Source organism: Oncorhynchus kisutch, unplaced genomic scaffold, assembly GCF_002021735.2.
Source record: "Oncorhynchus kisutch isolate 150728-3 unplaced genomic scaffold, Okis_V2 scaffold1038, whole genome shotgun sequence".
NCBI classification, from domain to species: Eukaryota; Metazoa; Chordata; class Actinopteri; order Salmoniformes; family Salmonidae; genus Oncorhynchus; species Oncorhynchus kisutch.
In genome coordinates, this window is record NW_022262983.1 from 12,617 (window position 1) to 34,508 (window position 21,892).

General features: G+C 44.2%; 1 protein-coding gene across 2 annotated transcripts in view; it reads right to left on the reverse strand.

Annotated features, from left to right (window-relative positions):
• Window positions 1–17,921: 17,921 nt before the first annotated feature.
• The window catches only part of LOC116364216 (rap guanine nucleotide exchange factor 5), a 64,891-nt gene continuing 60,920 nt past the window's right edge, over window positions 17,922–21,892 (reverse strand). For both annotated transcript variants that reach the window (XM_031817462.1, XM_031817461.1), the window contains one exon: window positions 17,922–20,745. In XM_031817462.1, coding sequence (XP_031673322.1) covers window positions 20,627–20,745 — 119 coding nt within the window. In that variant the 3' untranslated portion in view covers window positions 17,922–20,626. The remainder of the gene's footprint in view (window positions 20,746–21,892) is intronic.

Consider the following 21,892-nt stretch of genomic DNA (forward strand, 5'->3'; position numbering starts at 1 on the left):
CATCACATCAGTACAACTACACGGCCTTGTGGTGTCATTCATCTACTGGAACAGACCTGAGCTGTGTAAAACACCATCACATCAGTACAACTACACAGCCTTGCGGTGTCATTCATCTAATGGAACAGACCTGAGCTGTGTAAAACACCATCACATCAGTACAACTACACGGCCCTGTGGTGTCATTCATCTACTGGAACAGACCTGAGCTGTGTAAAACACCATCACATCAGTACAACTACACGGCCTTGTGGTGTCATTCATCTACTGGAACAGACCTGAGCTGTGTAAAACACGATCACATCAGTACAACTACACAGCCTTGCGGTGTCATTCATCTAATGGAACAGACCTGAGCTGTGTAAAACACCATCACATCAGTACAACTACACGGCCCTGTGGTGTCATTCATCTACTGGAACAGACCTGAGCTGTGTAAAACACCATCACATCAGTACAACTACATGGCCTTGTGGTGTCATTCATCTACTGGAACAGACCTGAGCTGTGTAAAACACCATCACATCAGTACAACTACACGGCCCTGTGGTGTCATTCATCTACTGGAACAGACCTGAGCTGTGTAAAACACCATCACATCAGTACAACTACACGGCCCTGTGGTGTCATTCATCTACTGGAACAGACCTGAGCTGTGTAAAACACCATCACATCAGTACAACTACACGGCCCTGTGGTGTCATTCATCTACTGGAACAGACCTGAGCTGTGTAAAACACCATCACATCAGTACAACTACACGGCCTTGTGGTGTCATTCATCTACTGGAACAGACCTGAGCTGTGTAAAACACCATCACATCAGTACAACTACACGGCCTTGTGGTGTCATTCATCTAATGGAACAGACCTGAGCTGTGTAAAACACCATCACATCAGTACAACTACACGGCCTTGTGGTGTCATTCATCTAATGGAACAGACCTGAGCTGTGTAAAACACCATCACATCAGTACAACTACATGGCCTTGTGGTGTCATTCATCTACTGGAACAGACCTGAGCTGTGTAAAACACCATCACATCAGTACAACTACACGGCCCTGTGGTGTCATTCATCTACTGGAACAGACCTGAGCTGTGTAAAACACCATCACATCAGTACAACTACACGGCCTTGTGGTGTCATTCATCTAATGGAACAGACCTGAGCTGTGTAAAACACCATCACATCAGTACAACTACACGGCCTTGTGGTGTCATTCATCTACTGGAACAGACCTGAGCTGTGTAAAACACCATCACATCAGTACAACTACACGGCCTTGTGGTGTCATTCATCTACTGGAACAGACCTGAGCTGTGTAAAACACCATCACATCAGTACAACTACACGGCCTTGTGGTGTCATTCATCTAATGGAACAGACCTGAGCTGTGTAAAACACCATCACATCAGTACAACTACACAGCCTTGTGGTGTCATTCATCTACTGGAACAGACCTGAGCTGTGTAAAACACCATCACATCAGTACAACTACACGGCCCTGTGGTGTCATTCATCTACTGGAACAGACCTGAGCTGTGTAAAACACCATCACATTTTTATTACTTTTTTTATTTTACCTTTATTTAACCAGGTAGGCAAGTTGAGAACAAGTTCTCATTTACAATTGCGACCTGGCCAAGATAAAGCAAAGCAGTTCGACAGATAAAACGACACAGAGTTACACATGGAGTAAAAGCAAACATACAGTCAATAATGCAGTATAAACAAGTCTATATACAATGTGAGCAAATGAGGTGAGAAGGGAGGTAAAGGCAAAAAAGGCCATGATGGCAAAGTAAATACAATATAGCAAGTAAAATACTGGAATGGTAGTTTTGCAATGGAAGAATGTGCAAAGTAGAAATAAAAAATAATGGGGTGCAAAGGAGCAAAATAAATAAATAAATTAAAATTAAATACAGTTGGGAAAGAGGTAGTTGTTTGGGCTAAATTATAGGTGGGCTATGTACAGGTGCAGTAATCTGTGAGCTGCTCTGACAGTTGGTGCTTAAAGCTAGTGAGGGAGATAAGTGTTTCCAGTTTCAGAGATTTTTGTAGTTCGTTCCAGTCATTGGCAGCAGAGAACTGGAAGGAGAGGCGGCCAAAGAAAGAATTGGTTTTGGGGGTGACTAGAGAGATATACCTGCTGGAGCGTGTGCTACAGGTGGGAGATGCTATGGTGACCAGCGAGCTGAGATAAGGGGGGACTTTACCTAGCAGGGTCTTGTAGATGACATGGAGCCAGTGGGTTTGGCGACGAGTATGAAGCGAGGGCCAGCCAACGAGAGCGTACAGGTCGCAATGGTGGGTAGTATATGGGGCTTTGGTGATAAAACGGATTGCACTGTGATAGACTGCATCCAATTTGTTGAGTAGGGTATTGGAGGCTATTTTGTAAATGACATCGCCAAAGTCGAGGATTGGTAGGATGGTCAGTTTTACAAGGGTATGTTTGGCAGCATGAGTGAAGGATGCTTTGTTGCGAAATAGGAAGCCAATTCTAGATTTAACTTTGGATTGGAGATGTTTGATATGGGTCTGGAAGGAGAGTTTACAGTCTAACCAGACACCTAAGTATTTGTAGTTGTCCACGTATTCTAAGTCAGAGCCGTCCAGAGTAGTGATGTTGGACAGGCGGGTAGGTGCAGGTAGCGATCGGTTGAAGAGCATGCATTTAGTTTTACTTGTATTTAAGAGCAATTGGAGGCCACGGAAGGAGAGTTGTATGGCATTGAAGCTTGCCTGGAGGGTTGTTAACACAGTGTCCAAAGAAGGGCCGGAAGTATACAGAATGGTGTCGTCTGCGTAGAGGTGGATCAGGGACTCACCAGCAGCAAGAGCGACCTCATTGATGTATACAGAGAAAAGAGTCGGTCCAAGAATTGAACCCTGTGGCACCCCCATAGAGACTGCCAGAGGTCCGGACAGCAGACCCTCCGATTTGACACACTGAACTCTATCAGAGAAGTAGTTGGTGAACCAGGCGAGGCAATCATTTGAGAAACCAAGGCTGTCGAGTCTGCCGATGAGGATATGGTGATTGACAGAGTCGAAAGCCTTGGCCAGATCAATGAATACGGCTGCACAGTAATGTTTCTTATCGATGGCGGTTAAGATATCGTTTAGGACCTTGAGCGTGGCTGAGGTGCACCCATGACCAGCTCTGAAACCGGATTGCATAGCAGAGAAGGTATGGTGAGATTCGAAATGGTCGGTAATCTGTTTGTTGACTTGGCTTTCGAAGACCTTAGAAAGGCACGGTAGGATAGATATAGGTCTGTAGCAGTTTGGGTCAAGAGTGTCCCCCCCTTTGAAGAGGGGGATGACCGCAGCTGCTTTCCAATCTTTGGGAATCTCAGACGACACGAAAGAGAGGTTGAACAGGCTAGTAATAGGGGTGGCAACAATTTCGGCAGATAATTTTAGAAAGAAAGGGTCCAGATTGTCTAGCCCGGCTGATTTGTAGGGGTCCAGATTTTGCAGCTCTTTCAGAACATCAGCTGAATGGATTTGGGAGAAGGAGAAATGGGGAAGGCTTGGGCGAGTTGCTGTTGGGGGTGCAGTGCTGTTGTCCGGGGTAGGAGTAGCCAGGTGGAAAGCATGGCCAGCCGTAGAAAAATGCTTATTGAAATTCTCAATTATGGTGGATTTATCAGTGGTGACAGTGTTTCCTATCTTCAGTGCAGTGGGCAGCTGGGAGGAGGTGTTCTTATTCTCCATGGACTTTACAGTGTCCCAGAACTTTTTTGAGTTAGTGTTGCAGGAAGCAAATTTCTGTTTGAAAAAGCTAGCCTTGGCTTTTCTAACTGCCTGTGTATAATGATTTCTAGCTTCCCTGAACAGCTGCATATCACGGGGGCTGTTCGATGCTAATGCAGAACGCCATAGGATGTTTTTGTGTTGGTTAAGGGCAGTCAGGTCTGGGGAGAACCAAGGGCTATATCTGTTCCTGGTTCTAAATTTCTTAAATGGGGCATGTTTATTTAAGATGGTTAGGAAGGCATTTAAAAAAAATATCCAGGCATCCTCTACTGACGGGATGAGATCAATATCCTTCCAGGATACCCCGGCCAGGTCGATTAGAAAGGCCTGCTCGCAGAAGTGTTTCAGGGAGCGTTTTACAGTGATGAGTGGAGGTCGTTTGACCGCTGACCCATTATGGATGCAGGCAATGAGGCAGTGATCGCTGAGATCTTGGTTGAAGACAGCAGAGGTGTATTTAGAGGGGAAGTTGGTTAGGATGATATCTATGAGGGTGCCCGTGTTTAAGGTTTTGGGGAGGTACCTGGTAGGTTCATTGATTATTTGTGTGAGATTGAGGGCATCAAGTTTAGATTGTAGGATGGCTGGGGTGTTAAGCATGTTCCAGTTTAGGTCGCCTAGCAGCACGAACTCTGAAGATAGATGGGGGGCAATCAGTTCACATATGGTGTCCAGAGCACAGCTGGGGGCAGAGGGTGGTCTATAGCAGGCGGCAACGGTGAGAGACTTGTTTTTAGAGAGGTGGATTTTTAAAAGTAGAAGTTCAAATTGTTTGGGTACAGACCTGGATAGTAGGACAGAACTCTGCAGGCTATCTTTGCAGTAGATTGCAACACCGCCCCCTTTGGCAGTTCTATCTTGTCTGAAAATGTTGTAGTTTGGAATTAAAATGTCAGAGTTTTTGGTGGTCTTCCTAAGCCAGGATTCAGACACAGCTAGAACATCCGGGTTGGCAGAGTGTGCTAAAGCAGTGAATAGAACAAACTTAGGGAGGAGGCTTCTAATGTTAACATGCATGAAACCAAGGCTATTACGGTTACAGAAGTCGTCAAAAGAGAGCGCCTGGGGAATAGGAGTGGAGCTAGGCACTGCAGGGCCTGGATTCACCTCTACATCGCCAGAGGAACATAGGAGGAGTAGAATAAGGGTACGGCTAAAAGCTATGAGAATTGGTCGTCTAGAACGTCTGGAACATAGAGTAAAAGGAGGTTTGTGGGGGCGATAAAATAGCATCAAGGTATAATGTACAGACAAATGTATGGTAGGATGTGAATACAGTGGAGGTAAACCTAGGTATTGAGTGATGAAGAGAGAGATATTGTCTCTAGAAACATCGTTGAAACCAGGAGATGTCATTGCATGTGTGGGTGGTGGAACTAATAGGTTGGATAAGGTATAGTGAGCATCAGTACAACTACACGGCCCTGTGGTGTCATTCATCTACTGGAACAGACCTGAGCTGTGTAAAACACCATCACATCAGTACAACTACACGGCCCTGTGGTGTCATTCATCTACTGGAACAGACCTGAGCTGTGTAAAACACCATCACATCAGTACAACTACACAGCCTTGCGGTGTCATTCATCTAATGGAACAGACCTGAGCTGTGTAAAACACCATCACATCAGTACAACTACACGGCCCTGTGGTGTCATTCATCTACTGGAACAGACCTGAGCTGTGTAAAACACCATCACATCAGTACAACTACACAGCCTTGCGGTGTCATTCATCTACTGGAACAGACCTGAGCTGTCTAAAACACCATCACATCAGTACAACTACACAGCCTTGTGGTGTCATTCATCTACTGGAACAGACCTGAACTGTGTAAAACACCATCACATCAGTACAACTACACGGCATTGTGGTGTCATTCATCTACTGGAACAGACCTGAGCTGTGTAAAACACCATCACATCAGTACAACTACACAGCCTTGTGGTGTCATTCATCTACTGGAACAGACCTGAGCTGTGTAAAACACCATCACATCAGTACAACTACACGGCCCTGTGGTGTCATTCATCTATTGGAACAGACCTGAGCTGTGTAAAACACCATCACATCAGTACAACTACATGGCCTTGTGGTGTCATTCATCTACTGGAACAGACCTGAGCTGTGTAAAACACCATCACATCAGTACAACTACACGGCCCTGTGGTGTCATTCATCTACTGGAACAGACCTGAGCTGTGTAAAACACCATCACATCAGTACAACTACACGGCCTTGTGGTGTCATTCATCTACTGGAACAGACCTGAGCTGTGTAAAACACCATCACATCAGTACAACTACACGGCCTTGTGGTGTCATTCATCTACTGGAACAGACCTGAGCTGTGTAAAGCACATTTCACATAGTTTTGAAAATCACTCAAAATGAATGATGAATTTAAATCTGTTTTGAATTATTTGAAAGAAATGCAAAACAGGCTGAACCCAGGCCTGGTAAAGAACACTACAGTACCTTGTTGAAAGTATCCGGTACATTTAATAAAGCTGTCTAGTAGCTACCAGGCCTCACCTCAATGTCCTCAGTCTCCTGGATGAACCTGAGGCTGACAGACTGCAGGGCCTCAGGGGGCCAGCGGTGGAACCAGTCCATGGTGGTGCAGTGGACCAGGGCAGGGAAGAGACAGGCCCTGAGACGCAGGGCACTGCCCACAGGAGACAGACACAGAACCAGCTAGAGAGAGACACCATCCGCATGGCAGGAAGAAGGAAGTGAGGTTCAGACAGACATGGACACATGGCAGGCACCCTATTCCCTATTTAGTGCACTACTTTTGACCAGGCCCCATAGGGAGGCCCATATGGTCCTACTATGTTCATTGCGGTTGCGTCCCAAACAGCACCCTGTACTCCACAAAGCCATGAACATACAGGCCCTGGGAGAGACGGGGCTCTGGGTGGCTAACCACCAGACACTTTTGGCAGACATGGTAAACACACAGACACATATGTGCACATTGCCCAACACAGACATAAAAGGATGTATTCCCAAATGCACATACTGTATGACAACACACACGCAGTCATAGACCACTGACATGGCAGATGCATCCAAATAGGAAACATCCTCTTTTAACAGAGTGAGACAAACTGGCAGCCTGTCCATTCTACCTCCCTCGCTCTTTCCCTCTCACTCACATTCCTTCCTTCCTTCCTTCCATCCTTCCTCTCTTCCTCTCTCCCCCCACCCTCTCCCTCTCTTTCCATCTCTCGCTCTCTCCTTCTCTTTCAGTCCGTTGTGGGACATGTCTGACATGTGCTGTGAGCCACAGCCAGACGACACAACAGTGGTAGGCTTGATTACCAACAACGACGAGACGGCCTACAGGGAGGAGGTGAGGGCCCTCGGAGTGTGGTGTCAGGAAAATAACCTCACACTCAACGTCAACAAAACTAAGGAGATGATTGTGGACTTCAGGAAACAGCAGAGGGAACACCCCCCTATCCACATCGATGGAACAGTAGTGGAGAGGGTAGTAAGTTTTAAGTTCCTCGGTGTACACATCACAGACAAACTGAATTGGTCCACCCACACAGACAGCATTGTGAAGAAGGCGCAGCAGCGCCTCTTCAACCTCAGGAGGCTGAAGAAATTCGGCTTGTCACCAAAAGCACTCACAAACTTCTACAGATGCACAATCGAGAGCATCCTGTCGGGCTGTATCACCGCCTGGTACGGCAACTGCTCCGCCCACAACCGTAAGGCTCTCCAGAGGGTAGTGAGGTTTGCACAACGCATCACCAGGGGCAAACTACCTGCCCTCCAGGACACCTACACCACCCGATGTCACAGGAAGGCCATAAAGATCATCAAGGACAACAACCACCCGAGCCACTGCCTGTTCACCCCACTATCATCCAGAAGGCGAGGTCAGTACAGGTGCATCAAAGCTGGGACCGAGAGACTGAAAAACAGCTTCTATCTCAAGGCCATCAGACTGTTAAACAGCCACCACTAATATTGAGTGGCTGCTGCCAACACACTGACTCAACTCCAGCCACTTTAATAATGGGAATTGATGGGAAATGATGTAAAATATATCACTAGCCACTTTAAACAATGCTACCTAATATAATGTTTACATACCCTACATTATTCATCTCATATGTATATGTATATACTGTACTCTATATCATCTACTGCATCTTTATGTAATACATGTATCACTAGCCACTTTAACTATGCCACTTTGTTTACATACTCATCTCATATGTATATACTGCACTCAATACCATCTACTGTATCTTGCCTATGCCGCTCTGTACCATCACTCACTCATATATCTTTATGTACATATTCTTTATCCCCTTACACTTGTGTCTATAAGGTAGTAGTTTTGGAATAGTTAGCTAGATTACATGTTGGTTATTACTGCATTGTCGGAATTAGATGCACAAGCATTTCGCTACACTCGCATTAACATCTGCTAACCATGTGTATGTGACAAATAACATTTTATTTTATTTTATTTTATTTTATTTGAGATTCTGAGGGGAATTTACAGGAAGCAGACTACCTACAGGTTAGAAAGAGTCAAGTGTCTGACTGAACTGGACCTTGAGTTTGAGTCGGACTTGGTGGATGAAAAACCTCCAGCAGTCGTCTCTGGTGTCCAGCAGGCCCAGCCCCTGCACTTCGGTCCTCCCCCTGCTACAATACCATCCACCTCCTTCACACTGAACAGGTCAGAGACCTCACCTGGGGAAACAGACTCACAGTCAACACCACCAACGAGACAGGGGAGGAGGGATTGGTTGATAACTGTAATTCCCAGTTACTTGAAGCTCAGTAGAGAACACAATGACAGTCAGGGTCAGTAGAGAACACAGTAACAGTCAGGGTCAGTAGAGAACACAGTAACAGTCAGTATCACTTGGGAACACAGTAACAGTCAGGGTCAGTAGAGAACACAGTAACAGTCAGGGTCAGTAGAGAACACAGTAACAGTCAGGGTCAGTAGAGAACACAGTAACAGTCAGGGTCAGTAGAGAACACAGTAACAGTCAGTGTCACTAGAGAACACAGTAACAGTCAGGGTCAGTAGAGAACACAGTAACAGTCAGCGTCAGTAGAGAACACAGTAGCAGTCAGTGTCACTAGAGAACACAGTAACAGTCAGGGTCAGAAGAGAACACAGTGACAGTCAGGGTCAGTAGAGAACACAGTAACAGTCAGGGTCAGTTGAAACAGAACACAGTAACAGTCAGTGTCACTAGAGAACACAGTAACAGTCAGGGTCAGAAGAGAACACAGTGACAGTCAGTGTCACTAGAGAACACAGTAACAGTCAGGGTCAGTAGAGAACACAGTAACAGTCAGTGTCACTAGAGAACACAGTAACAGTCAGGGTCAGTAGAGAACACAGTAACAGTCAGCGTCAGTAGAGAACACAGTAGCAGTCAGTGTCACTAGAGAACACAGTAACAGTCAGGGTCAGAAGAGAACACAGTGACAGTCAGGGTCAGTAGAGAACACAGTAACAGTCAGGGTCAGTTGAAACAGAACACAGTAACAGTCAGGGTCAGTAGAGAACACAGTAACAGTCAGGGTCAGTAGAGAACACAGTGACAGTCAGGGTCAGTTGAAACAGAACACAGTAACAGTCAGGGTCAGTAGAGAACACAGTGACAGTCAGGGTCAGTTGAAACAGAACACAGTAACAGTCAGGGTCAGTAGAGAACACAGTGACAGTCAGGGTCAGTTGAAACAGAACAGAGTAACAGTCAGGGTCAGTAGAGAACACAGTGACAGTCAGGGTCAGTAGAGAACACAGTAACAGTCAGGGTCAGTTGAAACAGAACACGGTGACAGTCAGGGTCAGTAGAGAACACAGTGACAGTCAGGGTCAGTAGAGACAGAACAGAGTAACAGTCAGGGTCAGTAGAGAACACAGTAACAGTCAGGGTCAGTTGAAACAGAACACAGTAACAGTCAGGGTCAGTAGAGAACACAGTGACAGTCAGGGTCAGTAGAGACAGAACAGAGTAACAGTCAGGGTCAGTAGAGAACACAGTGACAGTCAGGGTCAGTTTAAACAGAACACAGTAACAGTCAGGGTCAGTAGAGAACACAGTGACAGTCAGGGTCAGTAGAGAACACAGTGACAGTCAGGGTCAGTAGAGAACACAGTGACAGTCAGGGTCAGTAGAGAACACAGTGACAGTCAGGGTCAGTTGAAACAGAACACATTAACAGTCAGGGTCAGTAGAGAACACAGTGACAGTCAGGGTCAGTAGAGAACACAGTGACAGTCAGGGTCAGTTGAAACAGAACACAGTAACAGTCAGGGTCAGTAGCAGAGCTGGTTGTTCTGTTTTTTTACTCCAGTCCTCAGCCAAGTCCACCTACACTGTAAAGCCTAGGAGTGTGTTCACCAGGAAGCCAACAGAAAAAAAGGCGTAATGAAAGGGGAAGAGGTGTTCCCTCGTGTGCCATAATAAACACAACCCAGATAGACAGTGGAAACACTTTATTGGAAGCTGATTCTCTAACTATCTTCAAGCAGTGAAAGTTGAGGTGTAATCTGAAAATACACATTCAACACGATGGTGCTCATTGAAGAATTTGGAGGTGTCCAAGATCAATGAAGTGGCTCATCACCATGACGCTGCAGAAAGCGAGAGAGAGGACTCTGTTTTGGGTCCCAAATTGCAACCTATTCGCTATATAGTGCACTATAGGTCCTGGTAAAAAGTAGTGCACTACATAGGGAATTAGGGAGCCATTTGATAGGCAGATGTGATCTTTAAACAGATGATTAAAGGGATAAGGCATGCCTCACCAATGAGCTATTTAAATATTTTACAGGGCTCCTTAATAGCATCTGACAATGATTCCTGTGGGAGGAGAGAGAGAGAGAGAGAGAGAGAGAGAGAGAGAGAGAGACAGAGAGAGAGAGAGAGAGAGAGAGAGAGAGAGAGAGACAGGGAGAGAGAGAGAGAACAGGACTAGATGAGATCAATACAACTGCTAGCAGCCAGAGGGGTATTGATCCTAGAGAACTGTGTCTAAAAGAAACATTGATCTCTCTTAATGAATCACAGACGTTTTGCATTATTATTCTCCTGTGGTGCGGTTCACCGCACAATATGGCGGACTGTGATTGGCTGGGATAAAGATATTTATTATACTACAGGAAGTTTTTCTATTGACAGATATGTCTCTTGGTGTTGAAATCCTGCTCTGCCGCGTGATATTCACATATTCATTGCAATCACTTATCATGCCTAAATGATCTACTATAAATTCTGTCAGGCTTTACATCCATTATTAATGACTATGTTAATCATGATGACCTCTCATACCAAGAAGACCTTCTGTGTTTACCTTGAGGTTCTGTGTGGTGTAGGCCTTCCTCGGGTGTGTGTGTTTACCTTGAGGTTCTGTGTGGTGTAGGCCTTCCTCGTGGTGTGTGTGTGTTTACCTTGAGGTTCTGTGTGGTGTAGGCCTTCCTCGCCTGTGTGTGTGTGTGTGTGTGTTGACCTTGAGGTTCTGTGCAGGCCTTCGTCCTGATGGAGACTCCAGGATATAAATTACCCTACAGCTGTGGATGAACACAAAACATGCTAAACTTTATTGTCTTGAAAAACACTTCCTGAAAAGGGTGTTCCATGATCCTGCCTCCAAGACAACTGAGGTTACCTCATTGATAGTACTTCTGAATACCTCCAGAAAAAAGTTAGTTGACTCAATTCTGCTCTGTTTTGAAAAAAATCTGTTTGCTTATTTTCAACCTTATACATTTTTTTTGTGTTTAAAAGATGTTAAAAAAATGGAAGCAATTCGTCTTCATTTTTAATGACACATATTTTTTGTGAAAACACTTTTACAGTGAGTTTATTATACTACCTTCCCAAACTAAGGGTCGGGAGTCCAAGTTGGTCACGGGAGGATTAATTTTTTTCACACATTTTCGGTATGAAAAAACACTTTCAGTGTAAATTGACGAAATTACGAAAAACCAAATAGAAAGTGTGTACAAAGATAATGGAAGTCGGAAGTTAACATACACTAAGTTGACTGTTCCTTTAAACAGCTTGGAAAATTCCAGAAAATTATGTCATGGCTTTAGAAGCTTCTGATATGCGAATTGACATCATTTGAGTCAATTGGAGGTGTACCTGTGGATGTATTTCAAGGCCTACCTTCAAACTCAGTGCCTCTTTGCTTGACATCATGGGAAAATCAAAAGAAATCAGTCAAGACCTCAGAAAAAAAGAATTTGTAGACCTCCACAGGTCTGGTTCATCCTTGGGAGCAATTTCCAAATGCCTGAAGGTACCACGTTTATCTGTACAAACAATAGTACGCAGGTATAAACACCATGGGACGACACAGCCATCATACCGCTCAGGAAGGAGATGCATTCTCTTAGAGATTAATGTACTTTGGTGCGAAAAGATCAAATCAATCCCAGAACAACAGCAAAGTACCTTGTGAAGATGCTGTAGGAAACAGGTACAAAAGTATCTATATCCACAGTAAAACGAGTCCTATATCGACATAACCTGAAAGGCCGCTCAGCAAGGAAGAAGCCACTGCTCCAAAACCGCAATAAAAAAAGCCAGACTACGGTTTGCAACTGTACATGGGGACAAAGATCGTACTTTTTGGAGACATGTCCTCTGGTCTGATGAAACAAAAATAGAACTGTTTCGCCATAATGACCATTGATATGTTTGGAGGAAAAAGGGGGAGGCTTGCAAGTCGAAGAACACCATCCCAACCATGAAGCACGGAGGTGGCAGCATCATGTTGTGGGGGTGCTTTGCTGCAGGAGGGACTGGTGCACTTCACAAATTACATGGCATCATGAGGTAGAAAAATTATGTGGATATTTTGAAGCAACATCTCAAGACATCAGTCAAGAAGTTAAAGCTTGGTCACAAATGGGTCTTCCAAATGGACAATGACCACAAACATACTTCCAAAGTTGTGGCAAAATGGCTTAAGGACAACAAAGTCAAGGTATTGGAGTGGTCATCACAAAGCCCCGACCTCAATCCCATCTGAAATTTGTTGGCAGCACTGAAAAAGCGTGTGCAAGCAAGGAGGCCAACAAACCTGACTCAGTTACACCAGCTAGCTGTGCCACCAGAGACTCTGGGTTCGCGCCCAGACTCTGTCGCAGCCGGCCACGACCGGGTGGTCCGTGAGGCGACGCACAATTGGCCTAGCGTCGTCCGGGTTAGGGAGGGTTTGGCCGGAAGGGATATCCTTGTCTCATCGCGCACTAGCGGCTCCTGTTGCGGGCCATAGGCAGTGCACGCTAACCAGGTCGCCAGGTGCACAGTGTTTCCTCTGACACATTGGTGCGGCTGGCTTCCATGCGCGCTGTGTTAAGAAGCAGTGCGGCTTGGTTGGGTTGTGTTTCGGAGGACGCATGTCTGTCGACCTTCGTCTCTCCCGAGCCCGTTTGGGAGATGTAGCGATGAGACAAGATAGTAACTACTAATAATTGGATACCACGAAATTGGGGAGAAAAGGGGGTAAAAAAAAACATGTTGGCAGAACTGAAAAAGTGTGTGTCGAGCAAGGAGGCCTACAAACCTGACTCAGTTACACCAGCTCTGTCAAGAGGAATGGGCCAAAATTCACCCAACTTATTGTGGGAAGCTTGTGGAAGGCTACCCGAAACGTTTGACCCAAGTTAAACAATTTAAAGGCAATGCTACCAAATACTAATTGAGTGTATGTAAACTTCTGACCCATTGTGAATGTGATGAAAGAAATAAAAGCTGAAATAAATAATTCTCTCTACTATTATTCTGATATTTCACATTCTTAAAATAAGGTGGTGATCCTAACTGACCTAAGACAGGGACGTTCTACTAGGATTAAAAACTGTTTACCTATTGCAGATTCAGTCTTCCCAGCCTGGTGCAGGTCTACAATTTTGTTTCTGGTGTCCTTTGACAGCTCTTTGGTCTTGGCCATAGTGGAGTTTGAAGTATGACTGTTTGAGGTTGTGGACAGGTGTCTTTTATACTGATAACAAGTTCAAACAGGTGCCATTAATACAGGTAACGAGTGGAGGACAGAGGAGCCTCTTAAAGAAGAAGTTACAGGTCTGTGAGAGCCAGAAATCTTGCTTGTTTGTAGGCGACCAAATACTTATTTTCCACCATAATTTGCAAATAAATTCATAAAAAATCCTACAATGTGATTTTCTGGATTTTTTTTCTCATTTTGTCTGTCATAGTTGAAGTGTACCTATGATGAAAATTACAGGTCTCTCTCATCTTTTTAAGTGGGAGAACTTGCACAATTGGTGGCTGACTAAATACTTTTTTGCCCCACTATAGTTGGCTATTCTGAATTATTACATTTCTTTCTAAACAGACAGCAGTAACTCCATAATGGCAAACTTATTTCAATTTATCAGGCATCCTGCAAGTCTGCTGTTGATAAAGTATGTCATATACTTCCCCTGCCATTGTTTAGTTGAGGTAGGCGCCATCTGGAAAAGAATCTAGGGGAAACACTGATCTAACCACTGACACAGCACAAGGACAACTGATTGATTGATGCAGCAGCATAGTGTTCCATGCTATGTCATGTAGGGATTAGGTATTATGGTGTGTCTCTTGAATCATACATAGTAGAACAAGAAACTATTTGTATTTTGTAGCTTTTATAACCTATAAATCAAACAAATTGTATGTGCACATGTGCTGAATACAACAGATGTAGCCCTTAGCGTGAAAGGCTTACTTACAAGCCCTTAACCAACAATGCAGTTTGAAGAAAATCAACTCAAGTAAAAAAAAAAGTAAGACACTAAAATAACTATGAGGTTATATACAGGGGCTACCGGTACCGAGTCAATGTACAGGTTAGTCAAGGTCATTTGTACATATAGGTAAAGGTAAAGTGACTATGCATAGATAATAACCAGTGAGTAGAAGCAGTGTAAAATCAAGGGGTGTGGGGGGGGGGGGGCTCAATGCAAATAGTCTGGGTGGCCATTTGATGAATTGTTCAGCAGTCTTATGGCTTGGAGGTAGAAGCTGTCTTTTGGAACTAGACTTGGCATTCCGGTACTGCTTGGTGTGCGGGAGCAGAGAGAACAGTCTGTGAAATGGGTGCTTGGAGTCTTTGACAATTTTTGGGGCCTTCCTCTGATACTGCCTGGCATATAGATCCTGGATGGCAGGAAGCTTGGCCCTTGTTTAGTTGGGGTACGAGCCATCTGGGGTAAAACGCGTTGTCGTGCCCTCTTCACGACTTTCTTGGTGTGTTCGGGCCCTGATAGTTTGTTGGTGATGTTGGTGATTGTTGGTGATAACAAGCTAGGATTTTAAAAGTACTTATTTATATGTTATATAAGCAATAACTGACATACTTTTCTCTGTATGTATTTTTGAATTACTTTCAGTATTGCACCAATGCAAATTAAAATGTCAATATGAACAATGAGGAATTTAAGAAAATATTTACTTGTTGGTGTACATGAATATGTTTGAATTACTACCCAAGAAGGAGCAGGATTTGTCGGGAACTTATGCCTCTATTTGGACCATGTAATTCAGTATGGAGAGCATATTTCATTGGAAGGTCAGCTAACTGAATGATACACAAAGCGTCTGGAGCAGAGTCTGGCATTCCCAGGAGATGTGTGCACGGCGCCTATTGACTTTTAAATGAGCTGCGTTTGACATTGACCTTTTTGTACACCAGAGACAGAATACTAACAGACTGGTGTAATTCATTCAGGGCATGGCGATGTAGAGGAACTTATTCACAGAGATCCCACTGATACCTCTCTATGAAGAGCAGCTACAGATTAGACCAGCCCTCCTTGATTTCTCTATGCTCTGTGTTATAGAGTCTGGTTATCAAGCTCTCTGGACTGAATGAAACCACACACAGAATGAGCAGACAACAACAGGATCATGTGATCCAGAGAGGAGGGGAAATGTAGCAAGTGAAGTTGACGTTCATGATGAGCTAGATTAACTAGATGAACAAACAGCAACAACCCATAACCCAAATATTCTAAACGTGGGGTCAGTAGTTTGATTGTACTGTCATTGAGTCATAGACAGTGTCCCAAATGGCACCCTATTCTCTATATAGTGCACTCATTTTGATCAGGGCCCATATGGGACTTCTATAGAGAATATTGTGCCCTTTGAGGTGCACCAAAGTCCCCAGGCGGGAGGTATAATGTCAGTGTTGGTGATGGATCTCTCTGGAGCTCTACTGTATGCAGTGTTATGATGAAATATCACCCAGGGTTCACAGTCAAGGTTCTGATCGTATTCTCACCCAGAGAGGATTTTTTATAATGTATCTTCACATAGAAAAGAGCATGCAGCTCCACAGAGATTAAACTAGTAGCCCATACAATAATGATAATCAACTATATATAACTAACCATTTCATAATGTTCAGTTTAAAGATGATCAATATTATTGTTTGACGTTGCTGATGTATACGGGGTGTTGTGGCTTGGGAAGGTGGGAGGTGGTGGTAAAATCACAAAGACGCCTCAAGCTGATGAGATGACAGTTGCCTGCTGCAGATCAAGGCTACGGCGTCTGTTGGCCTTGTTCCTTAGTACTCCACTGCAGCCATTTGTATCTCAATATCAAAATCATTTCTGGGTAACATTTATGTACCTTATTTAAATGATCAAAAATAAACAAAAATAGCTTCTTACCATCTTAGCAAAATGCAATTTCTCAAGCAATAGGACTGTCTGGGAGTGGTCTGAGAGAGGGTCATAATTGGAGGAGCCTAATGGGAGGGATGTGTAACCTGAAAATGTCCTGTTATTGGCAGAGAGGAGGACAAACTCTTTGTTATTGGTCTATTAACTTATACAGCATGGTGATGTCACCAGGCGGTCCAAAACCCCCACCCAGCCACACAAGCTGACATTTCAGGAGGTCTTTTCAAACAGCTCTTTCACTAAAAGTTCATTATCATAATTCTCCCAATTTCACAGTATTATTCCAACCTCATAGTGTGGAAATATATATAAAACACAAGTCAAATCTAGTTTTTGACTGCACTGGGCCTTTAAAACCACACACCTGTGTGAAACGGATATGACTGACGCACATTTTGTGTTGTTAAACTCATTAAATTACACACTTCTATGAGCACATTCACCAATTAACGTCACCACGGTAATCTTTAGTTGGAGTCCCACATAGAAGGATTCTGTCTTCTCCCCCGGCACCCAACGCACTCCGACGCAAATAGCTGTTGTCTTGCACTTAATTCCTTCCTGGGAGCCAAAGTGGCTTCTACACTGTCAGGCTACAACAACAGAACAGCCAGCAGATGGAAGATTGATTCTGTGGGTTTGTTGTATCCTCCACGGGGAAATGAAGCCTTCCCTCCGTGCTCTAGGGCTGTGTCCCAAATTGGCAACCTATTCCCTCCCTACATAGTGCACTACTTTGGACCAGAAGTAGTCCAAAAATAGTGCACTATATAGAGAATAGTGTGCCATTTGGGACACAGACCTAGGTCTTCATCTGCCTCCTCTCTTCCCCCCATTAGCGTGCGGCGGCGGCAGCTAGGCAGTGATTATGTGACGGGAAAATGAGGGGGTGCCCAGGATGTTGGGGAGGAAATGGCAGGGTGTACAGCCTGGCCCAGCAGGGGGAATGTCATAGAGAGGCATGTTAAAGGCCACACAGGGCACCTGGTTAAGGCCAATGAGGGCATCGGGCTGGGGCACAGATGCTTTTAGGGAACTGGAGTAAAGCTGGTCTTGTTTGTTGTTGTACTAGGCTCCATGCAAAGTGAGCAGATAGTGATATTTGATAGATTTTTGTTTGGTGAAAGAGCAACCGTGAGGATGAAGACTGAATATTTAAGGCATTATTTCTGAGAGAGCATGTTGTATTTTAGTTACGAAACATGAAACTAAAAAAGTTGTTTTTTAAAAATATAAGTGTTGACGTCAACGTCTGTGTTCATCGCTTGACCATGAGATAGTAGTTTCAGATTATGAATCAGCGTGAAGGAACCCTTTGCACACGCGCAGACGCTGTGCGACGGTGAGAACGAAGTCTTGCATCTCACTCGTCTCAGTTCTGCGGTGCCGAGGCATTTCTCTGAGTTGAACTATGTATCCGCACGTCTTTCCACAGAAACTCACCACACTGTATTCATACAACAAAACATTTCATTTATTATTTAACATTTCAAAAGGACTGTAGGAAATGAAACGCAGAAAGACTGATGAGAGAGAAGAGCAGTGACTTGGTATTGCTTTTGTTTCCCTTTCTGAAATAATATTTGTTAGTACATGCTGATTTGGGCATTGTAGCGACATGTAGAAAACCACTACTTCACAAGGAAATGCTTTTTGTTCCATGCATATTTTACTTGGTGGTCGATCCATGGCTTTACCACATCATGCAGACCAGTTCCTAACCTATTGAAACCCCACGGCAGGTAAAAAGGACAGAAATTATACCCTATTCCCTACATAGTACACTACCTGGTCAAAAGTAGTGCACAACGAGCAAATAAATAAGTCTATTATCATAATAATAAATACTTCTCCAATCTCCATGTCCAACCAGGGAACGCACAACATACTACAGTATATAGATGGAATCTATAGTACATGACCTGCCTCAAAACACTATACACACCATGGATATAGAAGTGTTTCATCTCTGTGATACACACATTACACATCAGGGGAATCCACAACAGGAGAACTGGTGGTGCTACTGAAGAACCTCTATATCAGGGTCTGATCTCTTTTCTAAACCACTGAAACATTCACCAAGAGGATTCTCTAGAACAGGATACAACATCCTGCAGGTGGATGGCTCATAAACATGTACAGAATATTAGCCATTTCTATAAGAATAACTAATACTGCCACTGAAAGAAAAAGGCAAAGGCGTTTTAACTGGACAAGAATGTTCAAAGGCAGAAGTGTTGACTTGGTGTATTGCTGTTCCTTCATAGTGCAGATACAGAGACATGACAGGCAAAGGATCTGATGCCTCAAGCTACGTCTCTGATTGTCCACAGCTAAGACCAAACATCTAAGTCCATAACTGTGACATAACCCTTCTACTACTGTTGAGGAGGGTTTATTACATTATCTATAACTGTAACATAACCCTTCTACTGTTGATGGTTTATTACATTATCTATAAGTGTAACATAACCCTTCTACTGTTGAGGATGGTTTAATACATTATCTATAACTGTAACATAACCCTTCTACTGTTGAGGATGGTTTATTACATTATCTATAACTGTAACATAACCCTTCTACTGTTGAGGATGGTTTATTACATTATCTATAACTGTAACATAACCCTTCTACTGTTGAGGATGGTTTATTACATTATCTATAGCTGTAACAAAACCCTTCTGCTGTCGAGGAAGGTTTTATTACCTCACACTTTACACTTCACTTTAAATATTTAGAATGATCTTTTTTTCAGTATTTGGAAGTGACATTTATGCAACACACACACACACACACGCACACACACACACACACACACACACACACACACACACACACACACACACACACACACACACACACACACACTTTTCAATATTGTTGTTTAAATCCATTTAGCTTAACAGCAGCCTAGTGTGTGGTGGTCATGCACTTGGAGGTCTGTCAAGTGTAGTGTCCTGGTGTTCAAGTCCCCAGAAGGTTGATGCTTTCATTCATTGTGTGTAGATAGATAATCAGGGAGTGGTCACCTGTTTGGAAGCAGATAACAACAACCTGAAGCTATCAATACAGAGTGACTGAAGCAGGGTCCATATTCATAAAGAGTCTCAGAGTAGGATCACTGGTGTAGTGGAGGGTAAACGCGATGTACCCACATTTTTGGGGGGAGGGCCCCAACAATGTAACCACCTTTTTGGGGGAGGGACCCAACAATGTACCCACCTTTTTGGGGGGAGGGCCCCAACAATGTAACCACCTTTTTGGGGGAGGGACCCAACAATGTACCCACCTTTTTGGGGGGAGGGCCCCAACAATGTACCCACATTTTTGGGGGGAGGGCCCCAACAATGTAACCACCTTTTTGGGGGAGGGACCCAACAATGTACCCGCCTTTTTGGGGGAGGGACCCAACAATGTACCCACATTTTGCAGAAAAATGCATTGAAAGAATAGGAAGCGTTACTTTTTTCACTGCGACCAGCAATCCAAGTTTATCCACCAATTTATCTACCAGGACATCACTGAGTAGGAGTGCTGATCTAGGTCCCTGTCAATTCATTATGATCCAAAAGGCTAAACAAATCCTAGATCAGCACTCCTACTCTGGGATCCTTTGATCAATACGGGTCCAGATCTATTTGTTAAACTGAGAAGCTCTTTGGTTACCTCTGCTCCATCGTTGCTCAGTATTCCAGTATGCCTTTTGGCGCCATCTAGTGGTTGGCCAGCGCCACACAGTCATCTCCCTGTCAGCTCTGGCCAACCCTATCCCTCTGGCTTTTGTTCCAGTCCTGCATTAACCCACCTAATTCAACTCATCAAAGTCCTGCTGTGTGAGCAGCTGATTAATAGAATCCTGTGTGTGTGTGTGTGTGTGTGTGTGTGTGTGTGTGTGTGTGTGTGTGTGTGTGTGTATGTGTGTGTGTGTGTGTGTGTGTGTGTGTGTGTGTGTGTGTGTGTGTGTGTGTGTGTGTGTGTGTGTGTGTGTGTGTGTGTGTTAGAGCTGGGCTCTGTAGAGTTGGCCAACCCATGTTTCTCTATGAGTCCTGAGGGGTCCTGAGGGGTGTTTCCAAAGACTAGTTGGTACCCTTCTCCTTGGTGGTCTGACTTCGAGGGGTGGAGGGAGGCAGGCTCAGAGAGTGTATGTAGTCTATCTACACACGGGGTTCCAGTCTGTGGGACAGTTCAAACAGAGTCTGCTGATTGTCAATGACGTGAAGGTAGTCGACATAGGCCTGCACCTCCGGACTGCTCTTCTGGGGCATCCCGTTCCCTAGGAGGTAAACCACACAGTAAATACACACACACACACACACACACACACACACAGAATTATCCATGACAGAAGATAGTTGTTGGTACACAGTCTTCATTACTGTGAGTGGCTGTGTACCGTAGGGGGTTCTCAGCATTAATGACTCAATCAATTTACTATAGTAACATATAATGTTGTTATTGATGTACTGATTATCTAATTGGATACTGTTATTCTGCTGACTGCTGTAGTTGAGTCATCTTTACTGTACAACAACTTTAGAAAGTCAACACTGTGACCTGTCTACTGTGTTATAGTGGGTGACTGTAGAAAGTCATCACTGTGAACTGTCTACTGTGTTATAGTGGCTGACTGTAGAAAGTCAACACTGTGACCTGTCTACTGTGTTATAGTGGCTGACTGTAGGAAGTCAACACTGTGACCTGTCTACTGTGTTATAGTGGCTGACTGTAGAAAGTCAACACTGTGACCTGTCTACTGTGTTATAGTGGCTGACTGTAGAAAGTCAACACTGTGACTTGTCTACTGTGTTATAGTGGCTGACTGTAGAAAGTCAACACTGTGACCTGTCTACTGTGTTATAGTGGATGACTGTAGAAAGTCAACACTGTGACCTGTCTACTGTGTTATAGTGGCTGACTGTAGAAAGTCAACACTGTGACTTGTCTACTGTGTTATAGTGGCTGACTGTAGAAAGTCAACACTGTGACCTGTCTACTGTGTTATAGTGGCTGACTGTAGAAAGTCAACACTGTGACCTGTCTACTGTGTTATAGTGGCTGACTGTAGAAAGTCAACACTGTGACCTGTCTACTGTGTTATAGTGGCTGACTGGAGAAAGTCAACACTGTGACCTGTCTACTGTCTTATAGTGGCTGACTGTAGAAAGTCATCACTGTGACCTGTCTACTGTCTTATAGTGGCTGACTGTAGAAAGTCATCACTGTGACCTGTCTACTGTGTTATAGTGGCTGACTGTAGAAAGTCAACACTGTGACCTGTCTACTGTGTTATAGTGGCTGACTGTAGAAAGTCAACACTGTGACCTGTCTACTGTCTTATAGTGGCTGACTGTAGAAAGTCATCACTGTGACCTGTCTACTGTCTTATAGTGGCTGACTGTAGAAAGTCATCACTGTGACCT